Source organism: Notolepis coatsorum (genome assembly GCF_963971535.1).
Source record: "Notolepis coatsorum genome assembly, chromosome: 12".
Lineage (NCBI taxonomy): Eukaryota > Metazoa > Chordata > Actinopteri > Aulopiformes > Paralepididae > Notolepis > Notolepis coatsorum.
The window spans coordinates 7985289-8007701 of record NC_140176.1 but is presented as its reverse complement, the minus strand read 5'-3'; the positions used below and the strand labels follow the sequence as shown (position 1 = coordinate 8007701).

General features: G+C 42.7%; 1 protein-coding gene across 1 annotated transcript; it reads right to left on the bottom strand.

The window, feature by feature from the left end:
* Positions 1-14728: 14728 nt before the first annotated feature.
* LOC311238395 (tubulin beta-4 chain-like) lies at positions 14729-17876 on the bottom strand. Its single transcript, XM_084326444.1, has 4 exons — positions 17777-17876; positions 17441-17549; positions 17226-17336; positions 14729-15949 (listed from the first exon to the last, which is right to left on the bottom strand). The coding sequence occupies exons 1-4, from the start codon at positions 17831-17833 to the stop codon at positions 14892-14894; spliced, it is 1335 nt and encodes a 444-aa protein (XP_084182570.1). The 5' UTR covers positions 17834-17876; the 3' UTR covers positions 14729-14891.
* Between the last annotated feature and the right edge of the window lie 4537 nt (positions 17877-22413).

Sequence of the window (22413 nt, the reverse complement as noted above, 5' to 3'; positions counted from 1 at the left end):
TAGAGTTTCGATAACGTTGTCATGTATTTTTATTTGAGCATTGTTTCATAATGTGGACACAATAGCTGGAATGTTTTAACACACTTGCCATTAGAATGTTGGAATAATTCTAGGTTACTATGGGGGGGAAATCACATTGTAAGAAGTGGCGACATCTCCCAGTCACCCTCCTCTTGTTCGAATTCCCACCGACTTCACATGAAAACATTTTCAAAAACGTTGTATGGCAGCCATTTTACATGACACCGGCCAAGTGAGCGTTCTAGAATGTAGATCTAAATGGGAATAGCCATTCTATCAGATCTGTTGCTGTCATTCCTGGACTGCCTCCAGGTTTCCACGGCGGGGCCTAAACGGAGTCCGACGGGGCTTAATCATCACTTCTCTGACTCATCATACTGTATCTCCCCAAAACTGAACGTGTTGGGGGGGTTCTTTGTGCACCTTGAGGTCACTGTCTGAGCTATATTTTATAAAGCTGAGATGTGATCAGAACTCCACAAATCAAAACAGGAAATGATAGGGGTGGGAAATTCAGGTCTGGTTGGGAAACGGGTACCTGAAATGTTGTCATTTGAATTGTGCATCTGTGAACTCGCAATAATCACATCCAGGTGAAAACCCCAGATAAATGTTTGCCATTTAAATGTGTGATGCAGTCATGATGTACTTTTAAACAGTTTAACTTGTAGGTGGACAATTTTTTTTTTAAATCAAACTTTATTAACATAACCCATATGTTTTACTCAAATGTTTACAAACATTGGAAATGTAAATGGACCTTTTACAACTTTAAAATACATTAACTGACAATTAGCCGCCAACGTACAGTCAGTCGTCGTATTTAATAGTTCAGTTGTTAGGACTGAGAATTCAAGAATGAAAAGAAAAAGTGGTGGGTGTACCGTTTTGTCTTTAAAATAATGGGTTTTGATTCCGTGTCAACATTTTGAGTTGGCAGCGATGTTTCTCCTAGACATGCTTGTTGTTGCACTTATCTATTCCACCAGGGAGCACTTTATTTTATTTTTAACTGCCCCGTAGTATAGATAGATCCGGAATATATGAGCGTGTATCCGGGCAGACCTGGTGGAATAGATCCGGGGAACGAGCGTGTCGTGTTTGTGGAAGACGTTGGTGCACGCGACATCAGTACGTTTCTTCCCGTCTGCCTGGTTGATTTCTGCCCGCCTGGTGTTTTCTTGGGGTTAGTTTGTTTCTTTGACCAAGCTGCAAAGCCACAAGTGGTCACAATTAAAATGTTAAAAGTGGTTTATATAAACCCATCCTAACCACTCCCTAAACATTGAAAAAAATAAATGTAAAAATGTTCTTCCTGGCCATGGGACCTATAGCATCTACCCTGGTAGAGTCAAGTGACGCGGGTGATGGGAACAGTACCGTCACGTTGTGTACCATATCACCATCAACTGATTTAGGTTCTGATGTAAATACGATCTTTTCAATAAAGACTTCTTTTTACAAAAGTGTTTTTATAATTTGTTGGTTTCTTTAGAGACCAGTCATGTTCAAAATGAGTTTTCTTGCATTACAAAATGCATTGTATGGACCATTATGAGGCTAATCTAACATACCATATTTCATAAACTATTAACTTAATTAGGGATGGGCAGGTATTCAGCTTAAATGACCGGTATTAGACTACAGCTAATTGTTTGAACTGTGTTGTTTCTTCCATGTTCAATACATTCGATTTGGTTCTCTTACTGTAATAAATAGAACATTTCCAATGATGATCATCCACTTAGTGAAGGCGGGAATAACAAAAGCCCTTCAGGTGACGTTAAGTGTCTGTGGCACTTTTTTGGGGTTAGTTTGGGTAATGTTATTTTAATAGAATATTTTTATATTGATGTCTTCAAATGGCCACCCATACGCCCAAGATGAAGTAGGTTTTATTAATTCCGTCAAAATGCTCATGTATTTTAGCTTGCCGTTGGGCAGACAATGACATCCCTACAGAGCCAATGCACTGCACTCAACCATAAAGTACCATTATTACTCAAGTATTATTGACAAGTACTATACTCAGAGCAGTAAATGAGTAATAAATACTCATAGCAGAAAATTGTGTAGTCTCAATGTGAAGCATTAAAAAGACAACCCCATCAGGAAAGCAATAACAAGGCTGTGGTACAAAGAAGATCCACCAACAATAAAACAATGGGTAGGAATAGTAGAGGAGATACAGGATAACTCACATGCTGAGGCTACAAGAAGAAAAATATGGGGAAAATGGGAGGACTATAAGGGGAACGAGAACGACATCACAGAGGAAGAAACAAATACAACACAAGAAGGCGAAGGATAAAGGAGGAAAGAAATTCAAGGGGGGGGGTCATTGAACCCATGTCACACTTTTTTGTTTTAGTCTTATCATTTATGTTGAATGTTTGTTGGAAAATATAATTTGTGTCCGTCAACTGTACTGTAAATTGTGAAAAATGTGAATAAAACTTGAGTAAAAAAAAAAAAAAAAACCCAGTGTACAGGCAACTTAGTCAGTGAAAACGCAACACTTCAAGTAATAAAAGTGAACGGCCATTTATTCCAAAAAATCATGTCCAATAACAATCAGCATTTAACAAACTTACAGCAGGAAAGTGACTAGGTGTACAGAACAAACCTAGAACAACAAATAGACATTTAAGTTCATCGATCGGTAGTAAAAAAAGACCAGGCCGTAAATAAAAAATAAAAAATTTAAAATCTTTGCTCTTGGAAGTTCGAACAGTGAAAATGCAGAACGGCATTTAGAAAAAACAAAACCTGAATAAAAACAATTGCTGGATCGGAGTCGAATAGTATTAGCAAATAATTAACTACACCCAATTTAAGAATTGACATGTTATTCCTCCTGTGGTCTTGGGACATTCCAAGAATATTAGTGAACACAAACCACTCCCTCCCAAATGCAAAAATCACAAAAGAGTGGCAAAACTTTCATTTGTGATGTCATCTGGTATAAAGTCTGAAGCTATAAGACAATGAAATTGAACCCTTGCACTGAAGAACCATACAGGTGCCGTTGTGAAATTCTTTGGACAGCCCATGTATTTACAGTTGTGAACGTAATATCACCAGAAAGTACTCAACCTCTACCGTCTTCAACTATGAATGAAAACTCCCAACTTACCATCTAGATAAAAGTTTGAAAACATTGTTCCTCTGACAACTTAAATGTACTTCTATGGTTCTACATCCGAGGTACTGAGAGCACCCAGGGAAATGTTTGAGTACATTTTACGTTTCAGGACCGAGAACAATATAGAATAAAGCAAACTTAGGTATAACAACTCTCAATTCATTCTATGGAACTGGAAATGGTTCCAATACTCTTATTCAGTTTGGGAGCTTGGCCATCAGTGCAGTCACTTGTGTACACATTAGATATGTAGCAGTACTTTGCGTTACAACGTTCTATTCCAAAACACAAAATGACAAGACACAACAGTCTCAGACATAAGCAGGGCCTCATCTTCGAAGGGCGCATCATCAATCACAAAACGGCAAACACAACAACATATATTAAATACTCTGGTAAGAAATCTGGTATAAAAATAAGATGTACAATAAAAAAAAAAGGTAAAACATCTTCACTTGTTTTGAAAGTATTTTCAAAACAACCACGACTCAAGCTGTGAGAAGAACGTGAGTAGGAAAAAAAAATTTACAACTTTTACAGAGCCGGATTAACCGGCAGCTACTGTCGGACCGAGCCACTACCTGCCGGCGCCGTGCCCCACGGTCATGCCCAGAGGACTGGGGATGCGGGTCGGGTTGCCCTCGTCGCCGTCGAAACTTGTGTCGCTGTCGTTACCCACAACGGCATCGTTGGGATTGTACTTGTAGTGGACGCCGGGTGGTTCCACAGGCCAGTCGGCAGCTTGGGGCCTGGACGCGCCGGGCTGGCAGGGGCCAGGCGAGGGCAGATGGGGGTAGCCAGCGCCGCTGCCGCCCCCTGTAGCGGCTCCGACGGAGGCCAGGTAGTAGCTCAGGTTTTGGGCCGGTGTGGGGTTCTTCAGGGCCGCCGCTTCCCTCATCTGCTGGCTGTACTGCTCCTGGAGGTGGGCCTGGGTCTCTCCTTGGTACTGGAAGACCCACAGATTACATTTAGTATGGAATCAATTCAGGATTGTACAGCAGGCTTTTCAAATAGCAATCATCTCTAATAAAAACCTATATTACAGGGTGTGATCAGTACACACAAAAAAAGCAGGAAATTGGGAAACCTAAGAAATATGATACACATTTTGAAATACATTACAAGTACATCCAGGAATATTTAGGACATTTTCCTAGTGTAGTGGATGCATCAAATAGCTAATGAATTTAATAAAAGCTATATATTGTAGAACTACAAGAGTAGATTTAGATCATGGTCAACATGTAATGTTGAATCATAGATATTAACAATGTGTGTGTGCCGCCCATCGCAAGGCGTGTCTGCATGCCAAATAAAGACTTCTCCAAAGTCCAGTTTATTAATATTAATAAGATGGACGGCCCCAGGGCATTGGCCGAAAAGAGGCTGAATTCATATAATTATTACTACATTTAGCTGCCATATCAGGAGAGTAGCACAGAAAGGCCATGACCAGAATATGGCTGTGTATCACCCCATAGACTCACCCGCGCTGCTGGCCAATGGAGACAAGACGTTGCCACATGGCGGCCATCTTGCCACAGGCAGCACCCCCACTCATAACATGAATGTCTATGGTGCATGTACTATTGAAATAACCATAGCTTGCTAAATTTTCAAACGATTTTCAAAGGGTTTGGTTTGTTATAAACGTCGAGATGTAGTTATCATACCGCATACTTATAATATACTTTCATATGAAAATAATCTCAACATGTCCAAGCATCCTGAATCATAGCCACGTTAATAACGTTTGTAATAAACCAAATTGTACATGCACCATAGACATTCATGTTATGAGTGGGTGTGCTGCCTGTGACAAGATGGCCGTCGGTGTGAACTACGCTGGAGACTCCTCCTTGCACCATCTAGTTATATATATCTATGTATCACCCTGCCTTTAAGACCTCAACCAAGACTGTAGCTGGGCCTCCATTGTGGGTGAGTCACTCTGTGTCCAGGCCCGTTACGTCTCTGTTACTGACCCAACAGGACACATGGTCAGGACAACACACTGGTCAACATAGGGCTGAGCATTAAACCAAGCCCCTGCCCCATAATCACTAGTCACTTACTGCTTGGATATGCGGGGGCATGTTGGGGATATGCGAGGGCATACTGGCGTAGATGGGATTGGAGTCGTTCTTGTTGACCGTGTAGCGCTCAGACACCCAGCTGGTGTCCTTCTGATGACGTCGCAGTTTCATCCTACGGTTCTGGAACCAAGTCTTCACCTGCACACAGAAACGGACAATAGGTCACGAATAGAGATAGGCAAGGCACGAGTAACACTAGAGATAGGCCCCATTAACCACTGGAGACTCTGTCTGCAGTAGGTCTCTCCACTCATGGAAATGCAGATTTTTGGTACAGGATGTGTGAACTTTGGCTAGCTGTGTTCTTAGCACAACTAATGTTAACGGTTAGATACACAACTTCAGCGTGACAATAGTATTGGCTAGCCAACGCAACAAACGTCCATCTGTCTTCTTCCTTCCGCTAAACCGAGGTCCTGACTGAATTCAGGTCGTTAAAGAACCCAGGACGCCTATCGTAGGGGGTTCCCCGACGTTCCTGGTCAAATTCCCAATCAGGTCTCTGACATCAAGGCCACCGTTTGAGCCATTGAGCCTGCGTAGGCCAAGGTTGGGTGCTACCAGTGGTGGTGAAGGAGGCAATTCCCACCCTACAAGCGCTTTGAGCACCCAAAAGGGCACTGCACTGTTTACTGGAAAATAAGAAGCAACAAAGCTATAAAAAAAAAAAGAGGAACAATGTTTTCAAACTTTATGGAAAATCTAAAGATGGTATATTTGAGTGTTGTGTTCATTCATGTAGAGGCAGAATAGTTTTTTTTTATGCATCACATTCCAAGTGATTTAGATTAACTTCACAGCTGCAAATACATGGGTCAAAATGCCCCGTCCTATAGTCCATCCACACCAACCTGTTTGTAGCTGAGCCCCGTGAACGCAGCCAGGTTCTTCATCTCCGCCTGGGTGAGGTATCTCTGAACGCTGAAGCGCTGCGTCAGGGTCTTCATCTGGTTCTCAGAGAAGGCAGTTCTCGTCTTGGCTTTAGGGGCGACGCTCTTAGTACTTTGGGTCGACGAGGACACGGGCGTGGGGCTGGACGGGGCGGCGCTGTCCGCCACACAGAGGGTGGCCTCCTGCTGTGGCTCCTCCTCGTCGACTTGGTGGTCGCTGCTGGAGACGGGCTTGCTTCTTCTGTCGTGGCTCTCGTCGTCGAGGTTGGTCCCTGGCCAGGTAGTGGGGTCAGACTGTGGGACACTGCCCTCCCTGCTACTGCTAGAGCTCCATGATTCTGGAGGGGGAGGCAGTTAGTAGGGGGGTTAGCGGGGGCAGTCAGCAACCAGTAGGCATAACAGCTACCTATGGTGATCACAATCATACCAAAGTCATGCAGTAGACTAGTAGAAGTTTTCACAACCAACTGGGCTGATTTGGTCTATGACCAAAGCCAATTGTCCCAAGTGAGTCCAATAGTTCACAATGAATACCATATATTGTGTACCATGGTTGCACTATTTAACTCGATTTAGAATACCATAAACTGCCCACTAAATCATTTTATAATATATAAAATGTATATATACATAAAACTGATTTAGTATACAGTCTGTTGCCTGGAAGATCCTATACCATGCATTTGCACTTGTAAGGCCAATCGATGCCAATCCCAAATTACTTGGTGCTAATGTGACAAGATTGTGTGCCATTCGCCACAAGTATCTAGTACAGTATTTATACATTTAATAAAAAATTAAATAAAATATTACTACAAATAAATAAAACGTTACATGGAGTTCTATGGTTCTGGGCATAAGAAGGTACGCAGGTTCCATACAGGCTACTAATCAAGGGTGAACTCACCGGGAGAGGTGTGCGCCTCGGGCGAGGAGTCACTGGTCGGCGTCCCGCCGCTGCTCCCGGCCCGCTCGGCCTCCCCTCCTGCCCGGTGGTGCCGCGCGTCATGCTGGCTCCGGTGGAAGAGACGACCGGCCTGCTGCGGGTCGCCGCCGCCGCCGAAGTAGACGACCCCGGAGCCCTGGATGTAATGTCCTCCGTGGTGGTGGTGATGATGAGGGTTGCTGTTCCCCGGGTTTTGTTCGGGACTTTCGGGTGGAGAAGATTCGTCTCGGGTCGTCGTCGGGTAGTAGCCGGCCTCGGAGTTGTTGTAGCCGGCCGCGGCCTCCGACCAGCCGCTCAGACCCGGGTGGTTCTGCTCCGGCTGCTGCAGGTTCTGCACCGTCTGGTACATGAGGCTGTACGCGTAGGCGTGGTACGGGGTGTTGTAGTTGTAGGGAACCGGCACCGTCCAGTCGGCCATCTAGTATCACCACCGATGTTGTTGTTGTGACAAACAAAAAATAAATCGGTTGTCCGTGAGGTCGCCCACTATATTCGGTCCCGATGATTCCGTAGAGATAGCAGACCTGATGGATGTCTGGCAAAGTAACCTAATCAACTCAAGCAATTAACGCGCCTCGCTTGCGCCCCGGGGCGGTTTATATCAGGTAGGTGAGTGGGTGTGGTTTATACCAGGTAGGTGAGTGGGTGGGTGTGGTTTATACCAGGTAGGTGAGTGGGTGTGGTTTATATCAGGTAGGTGAGTGAGTGGGTGTGGACTGTGGAGATGCACTTTACAACAGTGCATGGTTATTATAATAGGCCGGCCTAGTCTAAATATGAAATACATTTATAGTACACTGTGTGTACTATATGCACACATTATATGCCCTACTATATCAATCCATAATTGCAATGGACCAGCTTCACCTAAACCTACATTAAACTATTCCTATATTGTCCCCCTCCATTGATTTGAATGTTTTAATTTAAGTTGTGCTGTACAATTTGTAATGTAAAATACATGGTATATGTAAAATGCTTGAGTTATTTTCCATGTAGCCTTATAGGGCAGTGGAAAGAAACTTCAACATCTCACATTAAAAAGTAGAACAACCCCTGACATAATAGGAATATCATGCAGGCCCCAATATTGCACAGATAATAAACTATATTTATAGAGCACTTTTCAAAACAAAGTAACAGGATAATAAGGCCTCTCCTCCCAGTAGCTCCCAGCTGGACCCTAGAGAGAGAGAGAGAAAAGAGAAAGTGTAATTTTGCTGTTATCAATATTCATTATTGATTATCACAACCTTCTGATGGGTTGTTGTCATTCAACGTGTTTTTAGATTAATTCGTACCTATCTGCAGGGTATCTATCTTTGTTAAAGCATGGAGACTTCAAGTAATCCTCCCTGGAGGTCTATACGGTTTATTCAGCATTGCTATTTTCTATTAGCAACAGTAACAAGCGAATCCAGGAGATTTGCCGCATTGTAATCCCTTCTAATGCTCTCTCATTCAATCAATAGATAATATTGGCCTAATCATGTATTGTTTGGTTTAGTGCTCTCTCAAGGAGTCCCACCAGAACCCCCCCCCCCTGGTTGTGTGTGCAGGAGTAGCACCTTGAACACAATGCATTATATTCCTAAACGGAGGACATTACAAGAATTAGAAAATAATATTGTTTAGAATATTACAGAAGGCCTGGGGATATTACCAGAGAAGTTGTTTCAGAAAATCTCCAGGAGGCTTTGGAATACCAATTCACAAACAGTAATGTGTGATATATATTTATAGAATGGATCAACATTATCATGGAAAGCTAGACAAATACAGAACCGAGGTAGTTGCTCCAAGGGAATGTTTTGATTTCTTCAAAACAAAGACATGGTTGTCTTGTTGTTTTTAACCTTTAACCTTTCTCTCTCTTACGAGTTTTATTCTGCTGTTGTAAGAAAGGGACAGGATAAGCTGTGCTTCCTGCTACAACTCATCCCTGTTATGTTTATGTTTACATTTCCACACATCAATCAATCACACCTATATGCTTGCTTTGAAAGAATTGTGTAAGGAAGGCAGATTGTAGTCCAGCTTGTTCATCTCGAAGACAATGGCAAAAGCTCAAAGATCACAGTCCTCTTTTTTACCTGGATCTTTAGGAACCACAGACAGGTGAACTTCAAACCCAGACCCTCCCCCCTCAGACAGGTGAACTTCAAACCCAGACCCCCCCCCCCCTCTATCTTTATAATCTGTCTGGACATGTTGGTATGTAGGCTACCTACCCCCACCCCCCATCAGTAATTATTTTATAAACATGAATCAGATCAGACCCTCATTAACATCCTAATGCTTGTTGTGGTGGCCCTCCGTGGCTGTATTGACTTGGTAATACTTAAGTTATAGCAGTGAAAGAGTGTGAGTACACTGAGCCTAATGGTTAATTAGCATAGTCACTGATCTGTAGCTGGACAGGGTGGGACTGATGGGAGGGGCGTTAAGGCGTGTGTGTGTGTGTAGTGCTTGCTAACAGGGGTTGGTGTGTACAGTGCTGAGTATTACCATAGGAGCCCTTTTGATGTGTGGACCCAACATGGTTACCTTGGTAATCTGTATTTGTTGTTGTTGTTGTTGTTGTTGTTGTTGTTGTTGTATTTGTTGTTCTAATCCATAGAATGTCCACTATAAAATATATATATAAAATAAACACATTGTTTGTTCTAGTCAACAATGTCCACTAAATCAGTTTTATAATATATATAAATAAACATGTTGTTTGTTCCAGGCAACAGACTGTCCACTAAATCAGTTTTATAATATATATATATATATACATGCACATGTTTGTTCCAGGCAACAGACTGTCCATTAAATCATAGTTTTATAATATATATATAGGTACATAAACATGTTGTTTGTTCTAGTCAACAGACTGTCCACTCGTATCCACTCCAATCAGTTTTATAATATATATAAACACATTGTTTGTTCTAGTCGAAAGACTGTCCAAATCATAGTTTTATAATATATATATATAAATAAACATGTTGTTTGTTCTAGTCAACACTGTCCACTAACTATAGAATGCTATACCTGCTTTCAGTACCACCAGTCTAAAAATCAATTCCTGCTCAAATTGAAAATTAACCACATGTGGAACAAGTAACAATGTTTAAGACAATCGTCATGGATTTGTAAATATTCAATCACACAAAAACAGTGGGGGATATGTCTTACGTCTTATTTTAAGGGGTCACCCTGACTATCATTCATAAATTCATTCAAAATTCATAAAGCCTATTTGCTGTGTGTGTTACATCCATTTATACCATGTACTACAGTAGGCCTATATATATTCCTCTAATTTGTAAGCTTAGCATTGTATTGTATCTTAGTACTTTTTATCATGTCTATTTTATTATCTATTATTATTTGTATTTTTTGCACAATCAAGGCGGGCATGGCCACCTTCATTTCACTAAATGTCTCGTGTATGTATGTGTCGAATAAAATAATCTCTTGAATCTTCTTCTCTTCTGTGTACTCAAAACCTTACATACACACAGATGAGTTTGAGGCACTTCTCATGTTCTGGAGCTATACACGTAGGTTCACCTCACAAAAAAATAGAAGAGGACCTTTTTTTTTTAACCAGCCTGAGGGGTCTATTTCTCAACCAGAATCTAGATAAACAATAGCCGTTTACACCCCACCCCCCTCCCCCAATCACATAACTTGTTTTCCCTGATCAGTGTTCTTGTTGAAGTTGAAGATCACCCCCTCTTTTCTTGGCTACTCTAAACAATGTGCAAATGACTCATTAAAGACCCTCTCACCACAGCATCACACAAAACACCCCCCAAAGCCCTGGGGTGCATGGGGTGTATTTGAAGAAGCAGGATTAGACACTCAACAAGTGATGATAGTTGTCATGAAATGACAACATGTCATGTTTTTCTCTCTCGTCCTAACAGCGTTGACCACCAGACTGACAGCGAGAGTTGGTGGAGCTGCACTCAGAAAGCAGACGAAAACATTAAAGTGATACAAGGAAACAAAATGTGTGCAGTCTTTTGAATCTTGAATTTATATTAAATGTAAAATACATTTTCCCATTCCTTCCTTATCCCTAACTTAAAAATATATATTTAGTCAGTAAGAGATTCAAATGTGAATCTGAATAGTGAGATCTTTTCTTTTCTTCTTTATTATTATTTTTTTTCTTGTTTAATCTGTGGATTGTTTTTTCCTTTGTATGTGGTATGAATTATTTAGTGTAAATTAGGTTGTACGCCGTCGCCAACCATCAAGTAATACTTGTTTAGTTTAGGAATAGGGGGCAGGTAACTATAAGAATTGTTCTTCTTCCGGCTCCTTTTGCCCATGGTAGAACAGTATTTATGGTTTTGTATGAAAACTGTATGATTGTATTGCTTCCACGTGGCAAATAAAACTGAATCCCCCGCCATTGTCAGACTGACAGCCAGCGAGGAGGAGCTCAAGACAAGATTGTGACAAGAGCAAAAACAGAGAGACTTTACTCAGCTTCTTCCCCCAGGCCATCAGAACACTGATCTGATAGTAAAGGGTTAACCTTCTGTAGTGTAGCAGTGAAAGGGTTAAGCTTAGCATTGTATTATATTCGTATAACTTTTTTTATCATGTCTATTCTATTTTATTATTTGTATTTTTGCACAATCGAGGCGGGCATGGCCACCTACATTAAAGTGCATGTCTCGTGTATGTATGTGACAAATAAAACTATTGAATCTTGAAGATCATGTACACACTCACTCGTATACTTTGTTGTTTTTATGACGAGGCTACATGTTGCTTATTCAATATTTAGTTTGTAAACATTGTAAAATCCCTTGATCCTCTGGTTCAACACAGACACCAAAGGTGGCCTGGTTTGACTGATCCAGGAGCTGTAGGACCTTTCAATATGGAAACTACACTGATATACAGTAACATCCTCACCTAAATTGACCAGGCATACAAGTTACAACCCAACTACAGGCGGCCTACAAACAACCCAACTACAGGTAGCATATAACCCAACATATTAGTCCTAAGATCTTAATAAATCCATTAGTCCTATGATCTTAATAAACCATTAGTCCTATGATCATAATAAATCCATTAGTCCTATGATCTTAATAAACCATTAGTCCTATGATCATAATAAATTCATTAGTCCTATGATCTTAATAAACCCATTAGTCCTATGATCTTAATAAACCATTAGTCCTATGATCTTAATAAACCCATTAGTCCTATGATCTTAATACATCAGCGTGTCTGTTTTCAGGACTAGACCACCTGAAGTGAATGAACCTCCATCCTGCGAATATTGAATGAAAACGAGTCTAAGAAACAGACACGAGAAACCAATCAAACTTCAACAAACAGTATACATTACCCACACATTATTTATTCTTCCAATAAACACCAGTCATTCTCCACAAATTGTGAGTGGGGGTCTTTGTGGGTCAGAGGAAGACTGATGTCACAAAGGGGATTGTGAGGTAACAAAACGACTGCAATGGCATAGAGAGGGTTGTGAGGTCACAAGGTTACCGTGACGTCACAGACTTTTTATTCTAAGGTCAGACGAGGCAGGCTGCGACGTCTCAGTGGGGGTTGTGAGGTCACAGGGTGACTGCGATGTCACAGAAAGGGTTGTGGGGTCTTCTGGTTCCTGAAGTGTCATCATCATGCGACAGGGTTTCCGTTTCTGCCTGTGCGGCTTCTCTCCAATCCAATCCAATCCAATCCAATCCAACTTTATTTATAAAGCGCTTTAACAGCCACAGGGGCACAAAGTGCTGTACAGAGGGAGCATATTAAAAACGATAAGCAGCACTAAAAATAGATAAAAAAAAAAACAAGAGTAGCAAAACAGAGAAGAAAACAAAATAGGTAAACATAGGCAGCAATACAAATTTAAATAAATCAGGGGGGCATTGGGTCCTTCAAAAACAGTGAGTTGTGGAATGAGGGCGGAGCGGCTTATTAATAGTTAACCCTTTCACTGTGACAATACAGAAGGTTAGCCCTTTCACTGCCACACGACTAAGGGTTAACCCTTTCACAACCACACTACAGAAGGTTAACCCTTTCACTACCACACTGCAGACGGTTAACCATTTTCTGTAGTGTGGTAGTGAAAGGGTTAACCTTCTGTATTGTCACAGTGAAAGGGTTAATCTGAATGGCGGGCGAGAATGTGTCCGTGACGCCAGCGTTCCAGAGCTGCTGCCTATAGGACGATGGGTCTAACGGGCGGCCGGGCCTTCGAATGCATGGCCGCAAGGCGTTTCCACCATTCATAGTCCTGCAGCATCCGTGCATACCTCACATTTTTATGTAGATTAGTTCTGCGAGCGAATAGCAGATATTAGCCCTTTCACTGCCACACAACAGAAGGTTAACCCTTTACTATCTATCACACAAACGACGGTCACCGTAAAGTGTAAAGGGTTAACCTTCTGCCGTGTGGCAGTGAAAGGGTTAACCTGTGTATTGTCGCGCTGAAAGTGTTAACCGGTTTTGGTAGCGCGGCAGTGAAAGGGTTAAAGTTCTCTGGGCTGAATGAATAGTGGTTCAACAAAACAAAGACACTATAGCTTGCATGTCATTACAGCGCATAGGCTCCATGTTCAATATATGTGGCAAACACTATATGCTCATAATATCTAGGTCACACACATACAGCACACGCTGTGCAATGTAAACCACACAAGGGCCTCCCCCGTTGAGCTCTGTGACTGGGTGTCAGAGAGAGGATGTCAGTAATATGACCAGCTACCTACCCGTCTATTATCTTTCATCAGTGCTTTCAGCCGTTGTTCCAGTGTGCTCTTAATTTGTCTCATACATTTTCTGTCAGCTATTGATATTAGCAAATAGGACTCCCTAAAAACTTGGTATCTCATCTGCAGTGGTGGAGGAAGTACCACTATTTTAAGTGTTGGAATAAATACCCAGATTGGTAAAAGTCCTCCATTGAAAATTCTACATAAGTAAAGGTTGAGACGTTTTTGACATTGAAGTATCAAAAGTAAAAGTACATGTCGCTGCTGTCGGGACAAAACCTCATAACTCCATTTTTTGAAAAAAATTTTTATTATATAAATCAACTCCGTAGATCATCCTCCATATGTGTGTGTGGGTTTTACAAAGTTTAAACAATGGAAAAGCATTAAACCGATCATCTGTCTAAACCTCCTAACTCTATTCACCCTCAAATCTGTGTTAGTTTTTTTCATCTGCTGAAAAGTTGGGTTTTTGGAGTTATGAGGTTTTGTCCCGACAGCAGCGATGTAATATATAATTTGTGTATTCAGTGGTCTGAAGCATTCATTCTTCATCCATCGACGTAAAGGTTGTGTTAAAGTGTCACATGGTCGTTATGCTGGCTGATTATTTGACTAGCAAATTTTGCCATGTTTTCTATGCAAAGTAACTAGTGACCGATGGGTTTGGATAAATAGAAAGGACAATATTTCCTTTGACAAAAGTACAAAGTTCCCTAAAATGTAAATACTGAAGTAAAGCGCCTTCACTTCACTTGTCAAATTTCCTAATAAATCATTTGAGACCTTGCATTTCAGTCATTTGTCTCAAGAATCAGTGAATTGAAGAGCAGATAATCAATCACTAGTTTACACCAAGACCAAGATTAAGCAAAAGGAACTTTATTATTACATGTAAAAAATAATAATTCTGGTAGCTGTAGTGGAACTCTTTTAAACTACTCAACAGACAAGAGCCAGCAAAAAGGTGACAAAACATAAGGACAGACGATGGAAACACAGCTTGGTAGAGGCACCATTACACCCAATTTAAGCTTCCTCCTCCTCTCCCTCCTCGAAATCTCCCTCCTCCTCGGCGGTGGCGTCCTGGTACTGCTGGTACTCCGACACCAGGTCGTTCATGTTGCTCTCCGCCTCGGTGAACTCCATCTCATCCATGCCCTCTCCGGTGTACCAATGGAGGAAGGCCTTGCGCCGGAACATGGCGGTGAACTGCTCGGAGATGCGCTTGAACAGCTCCTGGATGGCCGTGCTGTTGCCGATGAAGGTGGCCGCCATCTTGAGGCCGCGGGGAGGGATGTCGCAGACGGCGGTCTTCACGTTGTTGGGGATCCACTCAACGAAGTAGCTGCTGTTCTTATTCTGTACATTCAGCATCTGCTCGTCGACCTCCTTCATGGACATGCGGCCGCGGAAAATGGCCGCCACGGTGAGGTAGCGTCCGTGACGGGGGTCGCAGGCGGCCATCATGTTCTTGGCGTCGAACATCTGCTGGGTGAGCTCTGGGACCGTCAGGGATCTGTACTGCTGGCTGCCCCTGGCGGTGAGCGGTGCGAACCCGGGCATGAAGAAGTGGAGGCGGGGGAACGGGACCATGTTGACGGCCAGCTTGCGCAGGTCGGCGTTGAGCTGTCCGGGGAACCTGAGGCAGGTGGTGACGCCGCTCATGGTGGCCGACACCAGGTGGTTGAGGTCGCCGTATGAGGGGGTCGTAAGTTTGAGGGTGCGGAAGCAAATGTCGTACAAGGCCTCGTTGTCAATGCAGAAGGTTTCGTCTGTGTTTTCTACGAGCTGGTGGACCGACAGCGTAGCATTGTAAGGCTCGACGACTGTGTCCGACACTTTGGGCGACGGCACCACGCTGAACGTGTTCATGATGCGGTCTGGATATTCTTCACGGATCTTGCTGATGAGCAGGGTGCCCATGCCGGAGCCTGTGCCGCCGCCCAGGGAGTGCGTGAGCTGGAAGCCCTGCAGGCAGTCGCAGCCCTCCGCCTCCTTCCTCACCACGTCCATCACAGAGTCCACCAGCTCCGCTCCTTCCGTGTAGTGGCCCTTCGCCCAGTTGTTACCGGCACCGCTCTGGCCTGCAAACAACAACAACACATCAGCACTAATCTCACAGGACCAGTGGTGGAACAGTTTATTTACATTTACCAAGTAAAAAAAAAAAAGAAGAAATACCCAGATGAAAATATCAGGTTTTAAAAAAATTCACAATTCTACCTTGGTAAGAGAAAGAAAGTGATATTGAATAATCTTCGTTTTACGTCCATATTTCCCCACTACAGTGAAGTTGGACGGACGATGACTGACTCCACGCCACTGGTGTCATTATTTTTGGTTTGTAGCTAGTTTTATACCTCGGATGCCCTTCCTCCTTACAGGTAACCCCATTGTCGGTGAGGACCTAGCCATTGCGTATTCCTACACCCAAGGCAGTGCGGTTCTCTTTCAGGGTTCTCCCCTTAGCCTTTGCGTATCCCCATGCACACACACAAGGCAGTGCGGCCACTGTATCCCTAGGCAGGGAGGCTAGAGAGGGTACCAACACTTGCCCAAGGTGGACTAGTGGAGGGAAGGAGTCGTCTTAATTCTCCATTCTAGTTCGGCTTCAGCTAGAACTAGCCACTGAATATAAAGTATTTCTTTATTAAGTATAAAAATGTAATGTGTATATATTCTAGTTTTTATGTGTGGTCCAGTTATGGTTGCTCCCATCAATGTCCTCTTGAAGTTTGACAAGACTTAAAATGTGAATCAGCTTCATCTACCCATGACACGTCTCGCATGAACAACTATATTTCTTCAAAGTAACTGATAAATATTTCCATTAAAATGTACAGTAGAAGTACAAAGTTCCCTCAAATTTACCTTGGTACAGTGCTTTTGAGTAAACACACTTTACACCGTTGCACAGGACATGTGGCAACATTAAATGTAACATGTCTGGCTGTGTGACGTCAACTTGTCAGCATGAACAGTACCAGGATAGCTTAGCACAATAGCTTAGAGTGACATTGCTTTTGGGATTTGGCACAAACTCATTTATTATTTACAAATTATACAATAAGGACTATGGCCATACAGCATTATTAAATATACACAACTATATTAAAACGACTAGCCACATCGTTACTAGGGAAACTACTATAACAAGTTGACCCTTGATGCTGCCGTCTGACGTCAGTTGGAACAGGAAGTGTAGAAGTCACTGACTGGTTAAATCAAATTAAACCTGTAGCTACATCAGGCAAAAACAATAGAGCGCCACTTAGTGGCCAAACATGGCACTGCAACTAAACAACACAAATACAATCACCTTGTGTCTGTCACACAATCTATGACAATTTAATTACCTACCGAACACAAAGTTGTCTGGTCTGAAGATCTGGCCGAAGGGTCCGGATCTCACTGAGTCCATAGTCCCTGGCTCTAGGTCGACAAGCACAGCACGGGGCACGTATTTACCACCTAGGGGAAAGAGAGGGGAGAGCAAGTCAGAAAAAAACAGCAATTGAACTCGGCTAAATGGAATGTCATCATCCAAATTAGGAATTCCCAAAATTAAAAGTTACCCGATGCTTCATTGTAGTAGACATTGATCCTCTCCAACTGCAGGTGACTGTCTCCGCAGTATGTGCCCGTTGGGTCAATGCCGTGTTCATCACTAATCACCTCCCAGAACTGAAAGAGATAAATCATTGAATTAGGTAAGCATTAACCCTTTCACTGCGACAATTCACAGAAGGTTAAGCAATAATATACGAGCAATAACAAAAACGTATTATTCTTCCAAGCCCAATTGATTGAAAATTGTATTAACAGATTGCAGAATGTACACAGCAGCACAATACAGTTATTAAGGGGATGCAGACCAGAGAAAGACTTTTAAACACAGAATATTTACTAACCTTGGCTCCAATCTGGTTTCCACACTGACCGGCTTGGAGATGGACAATTTCCCTCATTTTGTCTGGAGGTAGAAGAACAAGTCTTATTATATCACAACAAGGAAGGGAAGACGAGTTGAGAGTGCGCGAAACAGAGGAACTCCCCGTTTATATGTGACAACTGAACCCGCCCTCTGAAGGCCGGGCCACACGATACCGCATGGCCATTGGCTGATGGTCACGAAACTCGTTGATGGACACAATTGTAGACCAATATATTCTTCTAATGGATAATTACCATTGGCTTTCTTGTACTGTCAATCAGATTGATATCTAACACGTGTGATCCTCCCCACCCACCCGACATCATCATGACTGTCCTACTTCCCCAAAGATTAGATATTATATACATACTTTAGATTATAAAACAAAAATGCAATGGAACTTTTTAGCATAATACAAGAATATGAATGACAAAGAAATCCCTAGCCCTTGATATATATTTTTTAATTGTATATATTTAATTGTATTATTGTTTCTGTTATTATGTATTTTTCTATATTTTGTATATGCACCTAATCCATGGAGATATTGTGCCATGTTGTCAAAAAAGGTTCCCTTTTTATTTTTTAGAGAGAACGAGGGGAGTAAAGAGAGAGAGAGGGGGGAGAGAGGGAGTGGGAGAGAGAGAGAGAGAGGGGGGGTAGAGAGGGGAGAGAGAGAGGGAGTGGGAGAGAGAGAGAAAGAGAGAGGGGGGGAGATAGAGAGTAGGGAGAGAGAGAAGAGAATGGAGAGAGGGAGAGAGATAGAGGGAGGGAAAGAGAATGAAGAGAAGGGAGAGCCCTTGAACTGGAGAGCCTGGACTGGTCAGAAGAGCTCAGTGGTACACTGGTTGAAGAAACATGGCTTGGTTTCAAAACCAAATTTTCAACATACTAAACGACATGGCCCCCCTAAGAACCACCAGGGTAAAAAATCACGCTGAGCCGTGGATGCACTCCGAAATATTGGCCGCTATGAAAACCAGAGACAAAAAATGCTCTGAGTTTCGTAAAAGTCAGTCAAAGCTTACCAAAAGCACGAGCAGTGAACTCCAAGCCCACGTGACTGAACTCAAACTGGAAAAAAACAAACTAAGAAATGACGTAAACTCCATGATCAAAACTGCAAAAAAGAATTTCATCAATGACAAAACTGAGGAAAACAAAAACAAACCACGTGAACTTTGGAAATTACTCAATAATCAACTAGGCTGCAGTAAAAAAAACTTAAAACCAGATTTTCAAACGCAGACGGACAACACGCTCATCACAGACAAGCTGGATGTAGCCAATTACTTAAACATTTTCTTCACAAACATAGCCACAACCACAACACTGGTAAACAAACTACCCTCCCACTCAGGGCATTTTGGGGTAGAACACATCATAGCCTCTATAATAATCTAGGGGTCCGCAAAGACGATTTCAAACTAGAAATGGTAACAACAGCTGAGGTACTCAAAAAACTGAGCGCCCTCCAACTTAACAAGGCCACTGGCCATGACAATATCCCCTCCAAATTCCTCAGAGACTCAGCAGCCGCCATCACCCCAGTCATCACACACATAATAAACCTCTCCATAAAACAGGGACACATACCCAAAGACTTCAAAATTGCGAGAATAACACCCCTGCACAAAAAGGGCAGCAAATTAGACCCAAGCAACTACCGCCCTGTTTCTATCCTTACCTCCATCTCGAAAGTCATGGAAAAAATAGAATACGAACAAGTCGAAAAGTACCTTGCAGGAAAAAATCGAATCTACGAATTCCAATCTGGCTTCAGAACATCCCACTCCACTGACACATGCCTTCTCTATTTGAACGGCCACATCAAACAAGAGGTGGACGCGGGCAAATACTGCGGCATGGTCATGCTGGACCTACAAAAGGCCTTCGACACTGTCAATCACTCCATTCTGATTGACAAGCTAAAAGCAATTGGTTTTGATAGTCTATCAGTGAGCTGGATGCAATCCTACCTGGAGGGGAGAGAACAGATGGTGGAGGTAAATGGTATTATCCCCCCCTCCTCCCAGTGAGCTGTGGTGTTCCACAAGGAAGCATAGGACCGCTACTGTTCCTAATTTATGCAAATGACATGTCGTCAGCTTGTGACTGCAACTTGTTCCTGTTCGCGGACGACTCAGCCCTGCTGGTCTCTGACAAGAACAAGTCACAGGTTGAAAAAACCCTCAGCTCGGAACTAGGCAAAATCTGCATCTGGCTTGCTGATAACAAACTATCATTACACCTGGGTACAACAGAGTCCATTCTCTTCGGTTCAAATAACAAACTCAGCAAGACCGACGGCTCAGTTACAGTGGGTGACAATATTGTCACAAGGAAAGATGAAATTACATACCTAGGTAGGTTCCATCCTAGAGGCAAATCTTTCCTGTGAAAAAATGGCATCCAATGTAATAAAAAAAAGTCAACCAACGAACTCGATTCTTGTACCGGATCTCCTCTCTGGTAAACAAGAATACCCTGAAGACTCTGGCAGGAGCACTCATTCAAGGGTACTACGACTATGCTTGCACCTCATGGTACCAAAGCACCTCAAAGGCGCTAAAAACAAAATTACAAACATCTCAAAACAAACTGGTCAGACTACTGCTTGACCTTACTTCTAGAACCCACCTCACCCCTGCCCACTTTGAAACCTAGTATGGCTTAGAGTAGACGACAGAGTACAGCAACTTGCAATGGGCCTTGTCTACAAGATACACTACAGCAGGGGTTCTCAAACTTTCTGCTGCCAAGGCACCCCTGTGTTCAACAAAATATTCCAGGGCACCCCTACATACGATAAAGACTTTTCCGGTCCTGTCTTTTTTGCTACAATGATGACAAAAGTGCTTGCTTTCAAAATAATGTTTATTTAAGAAACCGGGAAACACATTTGTGTGTATATGCAGGCTATATAAGGCATTATTAACAGGTGTTTCAGATCTAAATGGGTTAGTACTGTTGACATTACACTGCTTGTAGTAGTAAATCAAATATCATATTTATTTAAATAAAATTACAGAAAATTATCACTAAAGTGCTATCTGTTGCAGCTGCACTGTTCTCCATAAAAATAGCATATTTGGATAAGTGTGACCATTTCACAGAAAAGGATCACCAAGTTACCATTTCTCAAAAAATATAAATAAATACAGAAAATAAGCACTCGTTCACTCAGTGGACATTTCTAGCTCAATGCGAGGTCTGCTGCTGCTGGCTAATAATACGGTCAATACGTGGGGAGATCTTTGACAAGGCAACACGCATGTCATCCTCAAGGCTCAACTTGGCCCTATATTTAGTTTTCAGAGCTGTCATGGATGAAAAGCCAGCTTCACAGAGATATGTGGTGCTGAATGGTATCAACACCTTAACTGCTGCATCATGAGATACTTAGTACTCAGCTCCACACTCTGAAACGAGCTCTCCAGGTGGTATCAGATGAGATTTCAATGAGTTCTTCCAAGAGTTTGGATGGAGATGTGTCAGGAAGCTTTGTCTCAATGTTGTCTGTAAAGTATTTTTTTTATCCAGAGTAACTTGGTGATCCTTTTCTGTGTTTTATTAAATAATGATTTTCAGATTTTGAGAAATGGTCAAACTTATCCAAATATGGTATTTTCATGGAAAACAGTGCAGCTGCAACAGATAGCACTTTAGTGATAATTTTCTGTAATAAAAAAAAAAAGCTTTTTTTTCTTTTCTTTTTTTAAGGCACCCCTGGCAGCTCTCTGAGGCACCCCTGTTGAGAACCGCTGCACTACAGGACTAAGGTACCCATGTAAATGTCAAAATACTTCCCAAAGGTCAGTGAATACCATGACCACAACACCAGAGGGAGCTCCACAAATCATGTTAAACCCAGATTCAGCTCAAACAAGGTGTAAGGGGCTGAGGGGGAGCGTCATTGCTTTACCCAAACGGTGCATGTTTCCGCGTTCCCGTTTTGCGCTCTGATTGGCCACTGATGTTTCTGGTCGCACCAATCGTGTGACGGCAAGTTCTTTCCCCGGTTGCGTCTATGCTTTACCCAAACGGTTCATGCGTTTTGCTAATCTGATTGGCCACTAACGTTTCTGGGCATGTGACATGTGCGCCCAATCGCGTGACGCGCCCATTTCCGCCTCGACCAGCAGCAAACCCTAACCCTAACCGTTCTATCGCCATGCTCTAAGACAAACTCTAACCTTAACCAACTTCGAAAGAGTGCCTAAGCTTATAGGCTGGTAAAGCTATGCCTCCTAAAATGTGAATCGGAAATACAGAAATACCGGCTACAGGCTTTCCGGTTTCCGGGCACCCCCTGATCTATTTATAGTCCCCAGCTAAACAAACAACAAGCAGGTCTGTCAGCCTGTCGAGGGGGGCGATAACAAGGTTGTTTCTGGGGGGGAATACATTTTCATGAGCACCGTGTCGTGATTTCAGGGGCGGGACTTCCTACCTGATTCCCACTTTTGGCCGTAGTGCTTTACCAGGCTTTATCTCTCGAGATAAAGCTGGGAACGAGGTTACTAAGCTTAACTGGGGAAATAACTTGCCGTCACACGATTGGTGCGACCAGAAACATCAGTGGCCAATCGGAGCACAAAACGGGAATGCGAA

Coding starts and splice junctions, on each gene's coding strand:
- LOC311238395 (XM_084326444.1), bottom strand. CDS start 17,833: ATGAGGGAAATTGTCCATCTCCAAGCCGGTCAGTGTGGAAACCAGATT. Junction 17,550..17,776: donor GAAACCAGATTGGAGCCAAG/GTTAGTAAATAT, acceptor TATCTCTTTCAG/TTCTGGGAGGTGATTAGTGA. Junction 15,950..17,225: donor ACCAGACAACTTTGTGTTCG/GTAGGTAATTAA, acceptor TGTTGTTTGCAG/GCCAGAGCGGTGCCGGTAAC.